The sequence below is a fragment of the Crocodylus porosus genome, unplaced genomic scaffold (genome assembly GCF_001723895.1).
Source record: "Crocodylus porosus isolate Cpor-Errol unplaced genomic scaffold, CroPor_comp1, whole genome shotgun sequence".
NCBI classification, from domain to species: Eukaryota; Metazoa; Chordata; order Crocodylia; family Crocodylidae; genus Crocodylus; species Crocodylus porosus.
The window spans coordinates 23,561,760-23,569,108 of record NW_017728931.1 but is presented as its reverse complement, the minus strand read 5'-3'; the positions used below and the strand labels follow the sequence as shown (position 1 = coordinate 23,569,108).

The 7,349-nt window shown below is 41.1% G+C and overlaps 1 protein-coding gene across 1 annotated transcript in view; it reads left to right on the top strand.

The window, feature by feature from the left end:
• The window catches only part of SSPN (sarcospan), a 28,860-nt gene extending 21,789 nt beyond the window's left edge, over positions 1-7,071 (top strand). The window contains exon 3 of the mRNA XM_019544389.1: positions 6,634-7,071. Coding sequence (XP_019399934.1) covers positions 6,634-6,999 — 366 coding nt within the window. The 3' untranslated portion in view covers positions 7,000-7,071. The remainder of the gene's footprint in view (positions 1-6,633) is intronic.
• The last annotated feature ends 278 nt before the right edge of the window (positions 7,072-7,349 follow it).

Here is a 7,349-nt window from a genome sequence, read left to right as displayed (position 1 = left end):
TGGGGCTGGGTGGAGCAGTGATCCTGGGGGGCTGGAAGAGTGGGCAGGGCTGGTGGGTGTCCCCCCATGGTCCCCTCCTCCAGCACCTACACTCCCTACTTATGAGCACTGGAGCCTGGGTCCAGCTTCCTGCAGCTGGCATGCTGCCTGCTCTGCATGGGCAGGCAGCATGCTTCAGTACCAGGGTGAGGGCCAGTCAGAGATGCTACTAGAGCATTTTTGTGGAGGACCCAGCCTCCTGTTGCCTCAGGGCATGGTCCAGGACTGTGCCTTGCCCTGTTTTTTTCACTCCGTGTTTTGTTTTGTTTTGTCTTGGGTTTGTGCGTGTGTGTGTGTGTGTTTGGGGGTTTTTTTGTTTTGTTTTGTTTTTTTACCCCTGGAACCTTTTCTTGTTCCTGCACATGCATCTTGCAGCATCTTAAAGGCATTTAGATCTGACATTGACTCAGTGATAGGTTTCACTCCAAGTAAAAAAGCACTACGTTTTCTTGCCCTAGTGGAAATTGTATAATGCAGGGGTAGGCAACCCATGGCACACAATGCCAGAATGTGGCACACAAAGGCATTTTGCTTGGCACTTGAGCCTCCAGGAAGGGGCCGGGCTTGTGCTGCCACAACAAGGATCAGGCCCCTCATGCCTCCCCTGCTTCCGGCTCCAGCATGCCAACTTCTTCCAAGTTGAGGTTGTGTGAGTTTTTGGCATTCTGCTGACCCTTGGTATAGTACTATTTTTCTGGACTTTATGGCTGGCTATAGACATGCTTATTCATGTTCTAACTAAAACTCAAATGAACAACTTTGATTAATCACGTCTGCTCTGCATTCTAATTAGAACACTGCAGCGTCCCATGTATTAAGGTCCTGTGTTTCAATATGGCCACAGGGATGCTTTAACCTAACCTCATCAAATGAGCTTTAGTTGAAGCGTCCTGTGGCCATTTTTAAATGTGCAGGGGCTTAATACACATGATTGTGAGGTGTTTTAATTAAAGCAGCGCTCCAGGAAGTGCTCTAATTAAAATGCCCCACTCCCCCACCCCCAAGCATGTGTAAAGGCAGCCTATTTGTTTATTTGTTACTATGGCTGTTACTGTTCCACTGAAATATTCTAACAAGTGCAAAAATAATCTGGAAAAAGACAAGAAATTAAATATGAAGAGAGAAGAGATTTGTACAGGCCTGTGAGTTAGGAACCCAACTTTCAGAGAAAAATCAGGTGCTCAGTTGCCTTGTATGCCTTCGATAATCTTCCCCTGCCTTTATAAATGTAAGGAGAGAACAAAAAACAATTACTCCACAGTGAGCATTGCTAGATCAGGCATTTTATCGCTTGTCATGCAGCACTGAATTGAGTTTAGCATCTAAACAATGAAGGTGCCTACTAAATTTAATCATTGTCACCCCTTGTAGGTGTACATGGGGATGTTTCAGGCACTGAAAAATGCACCCAGTTTTAAAGGCATTACCAAGTCCTACAGTATTTTCTTAAAATAGGGGAAATGGCTAGAGATTTCTTCATATCTCTAGAACCAAAATAATGGTTCAACTTAGTATAGGAACGTTAATTCATAATGAGCCCTCAGAATTGAAGCAAGGGTCTGCATAAAAATGTTCTGACTCATTCAGCAACATATGTGCAATTCCTTACATAAAGTACTCTTTCTTCCCTCCCCAAAAATCTACCAATCCAATGCTCACTATTGCACATAAGAATCCTTTGCTTCCTATTTCTTTTCCCAAACAGGACTTCCATCCATAACACTCTCATTCTACCATTCTTCCCCACCCTTGTATGCTGGTTTCTTTTTTTTACTAGGTATTCTGAACAGTGTCCATAGTAGTGGCAGACAGATCTGAAGCAACCTGCTGTGAAGTCATCAGTCCAGCCCTAGGTTCCTTTTGGTTCCTGAAGGTCTGTGCTGATTGCTGGTGGTTTCCCCTAGTTGTTGGGTGAGGGTCCAAGTCATCTCTCATGGTAGTGGAAGACCAGGGATCAGAAGAACAGGAGTCCAAGCTCCTGTTCAGCATTAGTTCTTCAAACTCCTCTATTTCCTTGATCAAGCCAGGAATGCATCAGCCATGTGATGCTGCTACTGGACTCTCACTTGCAGAAACACCCTCATCTCAATGCCATTTCTCCTCATTGTCTTCTTGTGTGTAGCTCGCCTACTATTAGAGAGTCCAGTGAAGGAACTTTCTCTCACAACAGTTAATTCTCACCGTAGAAATGGTAAGCTCCCTGTAGCACAGCAGCTGCCTGACTCGACAGTGGCCAGCTCAGTCTTCACCTCAGAAGGCAAAAAACTTGAGGAAGCAGAGCCATCCTGAGTAATTTTGTAACACAAACATTCACCACTTTCAGGCCCACAAAAGTGGTTTGTTCTCGTGCATCTCCATTATACCAGTCAGCAAGAGACTGGGTTCCCATCAGACACTTGCTGCAGAAGAGGAACCCAGATGCTTGTTCCTTCTAGCCCTGCTGAAAGCCTCTACCATTTGTTATCACTTTACAGTGGCAAGGCTCTCTTTGCAAGGGAACAGGCTAGAAAGCTATGAGTTTGTTTTGGGTTTTTTTTTAACAAAGTAAAAGCTGAGACTTTTCTCCCCCAGGCCTAAATGCTGGCTTTGTTTATGTGAGGCTTATTGGAACCTCTAGGAGCTGCTTCCAGCCCATCTATATTGATTACCAATTAGAGCCATATCTGAACAAAGATATACAGTTCAGAAACAGGGTTGGATTTTGATCCAAATTTTTCAGGTCTTTGATTCTGCACAGATACTATGTGAGTTGGTTGTAAAATTTGCATTCCAGAGTTCATGTGTGTGCAGATCCACAGATCAGGCCTCTTTCCATAAGAAAGTAAATCTGAACCAGTTCTACAGGACTTGCTTCTGTACTCAAGTCTTGGTTTAACCATGGTGACCTAAGCCCAATGGTGCCTCACATGAATTCTAGTCACAAGTTAGCAAGAGGCTTTTGGCTAAGACTAAACTTCTCTAAACTGCAATGGAAGTTCTAGTTCATGATATCTTGCATAACCCATAGCTAAATTGAACTAGGGGCCATACATACATCTCCTTGGACAATGTAAGAAGACCTGGAGGGTGATCCCACTGAATTCTGAGAGTCACTTATTTGGTGTGGGAAATGTGGCAAGACTGGCTTTGTATTAGATCATTTTGTAATGGCACTCCAAGTTTTGATTCTTCTTAACAATTGATTTCTTATTTCTCACATGACTTGCATGGAGCTTAGGGTCTTCTAACTTAAAGGTGAAATGATAGACACTCAAAAAATTCCATTTGCCTTGTGCAGGTATTAGCAACAGCTCCTATCTCTATCAGATCGGATGTGTTTGGGAGAACACATTACATAAAGAATTCAGTGTTTGAGAGAATCCTTGTCTCACATTATTCACAGAGACACTGGTAAATTCCAGGAGAGACTTCCTGCTTTCCCCTTCCTTCAACAGGAGATACCTTCTTCATCTTGTCAAAACTCGTATCAGAAGGTTAACTCGTACTCTTATTAAAGGTCATTTAGAACCAAAAGAAAAACTAAACATGTTCCACATGTTTTCCAGGCCATACCAATATGGCCAATTATTCTCCCTAATTCAGAGCTCTGTTGACTGGTTATAAACTATTGAGAACTTGGCTGTTCAGCTTCTTGCATGTGGGTACTTAAGTAATTCCACATACAACCCAGTTAACTGATCCAGGTAGCATATTCCATGGTGTAAAAGACAGTTCTTACTTTTCTACATGGAGTCAGTCTCACCCCGAGGAAGGAATCTGTATCCAAGTCTGCAGGTTTTAGTAGTAATGTCTATAAATTCTCTTGGTTTCATCCCTACAGGACTTTTCCATGAAGGGCATGAATTTTAGATTAATTGTTTTTCATGGTATGTAACAAAAATGTAATAATCTTACCAGTAAATATTTTAGCGCCCTTTTTTTTCCTTTGCATGATGAACTTGAAGGAGGATGTACTTGTATTGCCATTCTCTCTACCTTACATAATGTATCACTTTCTTTCCCCCATTCTCTTTCTAGCAATCATAGGGCCTATATATCTCAAGCCATTGCAAAACACTTTTCTAGTGGCAAATTCTAAGCCCTTGGCAAGACTCCCTAAGCAGTAATATTTGTAATTTTGGAGCTGCCTCTGGGTCTGCCATGTGATTAATCTGCTGACTGGATCTCAGGACTCACTGCCTTGTGCTCCTACCCAGACAGTATTTTATTTTGATGTTTAGAAATGCATTCACTTTTATCTCTGTGAAAAGAAATTCCTCTGCAAACCTCAGATGAGAGTAATAGCTATTTGGAAATTGTACTGTGCTCTCCCCTTTCCCACAGGTCTCTGGGTATCTCTGAGGATTGCCGTAAGGACTGCCTATATAGCTTACTTTTTTTAAAGGAAGCCTCAGATTTCCTGCATGCTTGGTTTCATGCCTGACCCACACTTTTGGGAGGGCGGGTTCATAACAGGCCGGTCTTGGTCCCAAAGCATAGTCTAGGGCAGCAGTTCTCAAGTTGGGAGTGGCAGCACTTAATAACTGGGGTCTGAAGCTCAGTAGAAACTCAGTTGTAGCAGTAGGGCTTAAACCAAAAGGGTGGGGTCATGAGTTAACTGGAAAGTGGGTTGCAAGCCTGGAAATGGGGTAGCCTCAGACAAACATCAGGCACTAATGCTCTAGAGTATCTTTTGATTTATAGCCCGTTTGCAACATGCGTTCTGCATTGGCCTTGATAACTAAATACATTGTAATTTCCTAGAAAGTCAGACCCACACCACACCCTCAATTAAAAAAAAAATCCAATGTACTAGGTCATTCTACTCTGTTTTGATATAAATCCAGACTAATTCTATTCAGTCTAGCTGAGATACCACAGAATACACCAGCATAAAACGTGTCCCCTAGTGAAGACCAAGAGTCAGGCATGTATCTGTTGTTAACAGGCTTTTCCTATTCAAAAATAGCTGCATCATCTTTCAGAATTTTGTCATATGTTCATAACTTTTCAAATACCTTTGTTTAGCAGCTGCCCTTAATTAGTAGCAGCCCTGCTATCATACAGTTTATTATAGGAGCTGCCTTTATTTTCTAATTTCACCTTTGCCATGAAAGGGTATAGTCATTAAAGTTAATAAAAGCCACCATCCTTCTGAAGCAGCCCTCAGTTTAAGGCTACAGGGGAAGTAATTAAATTTAATAATAGATGGACCTTCTAAATGAAGATCAAGACATCAAAATTCAGTTATTTTAGAAAGAGAATGGATTTACTGCTTTACTATCTCAAGTAAGCCCTACTATTTTTTTTTTCCAAACTGACACATGAATGGGAAGATTGATTCACACTGTAGATATAAGACAAATACACCCAGAGTGTAAATTTTATCAAGACACATACATACCGGTAGTTTCAAGGTCATAAAAAATACTAAATATATTGAGAGTTTGCTCATGGTGTGGAGGTAAAAAAAGAAGACTCTGATTTAAAATAACAGATTCTAAACTACTCCATGTTGTTGCTGACAGAAAAAGTAGGAAGCCAAGAAAAATGAATGCTTCCACAAGGCTCAGCAAAGCCAGAATGATCGTCAGACTAATGACATATTGTATCTGCACAAAAACTCCCACTGTCAATGCAAAACAGAAATGAATACTGAATCTGTCAAAGTCATGAAATTCCATAGATTGTAATAATCTAAGGACCAGTCTTCTAGTCCCAAATCATCCTGGCTCTGAATTACTGAAGAAACCATCCACATGGATTGGATTACATTTTCCCCTGAATTCTAAAGGAGCCCTACCCTTTCTCTGTCAAGCAAGTTGTGAAGTTAGGGGTGACTGAAGTTTAACTTCTATATGTGCCTTTGAAAATCATCTGCTTCCCCTTCATGGGCCAGATTTTCAAAGGTATTTTTGCAGGATTCAAGTTTACTTGTGGAAGTTTGTCCCTGGTTTGTCCTGGTCAGGTTTTTGCACATGGAACTTTAGAAGTGTGCAAGCCAACAGCTCTCACATCTGATTGGGTAATTAGACATCTAACTGCCCAATTTGCATATGTAAATCTAAGTTTTTGTGTGGGCAGAACAGAGCCATGGGTGAATGTATGTACAGTGTTATTTTCAGAGACTCTTTACAGCAGCACTTTCAAAACCATTCCAGCCTGTCATTTTGTATTTGGGACCAGAGTTTCAATTGATGTAAGGTAGTGTAGCTCTATCCCAACTGAAGATCTGTCAGCTGCCATTCCAGTCCAAACTGCCCATACAATCCCATAAAAACTTATTCTATCCATTAGGCCTCTAGCTTGTAAGAAAGTTGTGTTCCTGATTTATAATTTTCAGAACACAGCTGCTAAAAAGTACTAAGCCAACACTCGGATTAGATAAATACAGTGTGGAGAGCTGATGTACTGGCTCCTGGGACTGCTTTTGGTTCCCAGGGGTCTGCAGAATTTGCACATTTATTGCAAGTCACAAACATAAAATGTATAAAGTATATCTTGAATGCATGCATGCCCTAGAAAATATATGTGCACATATTGGTTATATATGTCCCATTCTCTGTGTAGCTGGAAGAGTGTTTTGGTTTTTTTTTCTTTTTTGCTTTCTTTCAGCTGATGTACTTTCTCCTCAGCACCATGGGTCTGATCACCTGTGTTTTGGCAGTGGCTTTTGCTGCACATCATTATTTACAAATTACACAGTTTACCTGTGATACCATCCTCAATACCTGCCAGTGCAAACTGGACACTTCAGATCCCCTCAGCAGGACCTTCGTTTACCAAGATGTATCTAACTGTACCAGTGTCACCAGTGCTTTCAACCTATATTTGCTTCTGCAGATGGTTCTGAATCTGATTGCAGCTATTGTATGTTTGGTGGCATGCTTTGTGATGTGGAAACACAGATACCAGGTCTTTTATGTGGGCACTCGGTCATACTCATTAACTTCTACTGAAATCCAGCAACAGAAAGTGTAGGGTTTTTGTGAAGAGGGAATGAAAAGGTTCAGTTTAGTACCACGTAGACACCACAAGTGGGTTAATGTTTATCAGATTTTTTGACAAAGGAAAAGCATTGACAAATACTGAATGAATAAATTTATATTTTTCAGTCATTTTAAGAAAAATTTTTATGGCAGCTACAGCAAAGGTCCCTTTTGGGAATATCTCGCTCAAGGTGAGTCATAAAGACCTGAAGATGCAGCTGTACAAATACCCTTCAAAAAGCATCTTTAATAGCATTGACAAAAGTAGTTTTTATATCTATGGGAAATCCTCAGAAGAAACCAATTTTGTTAAGAAACAGTGTGCCAGACCCCTACGTAATG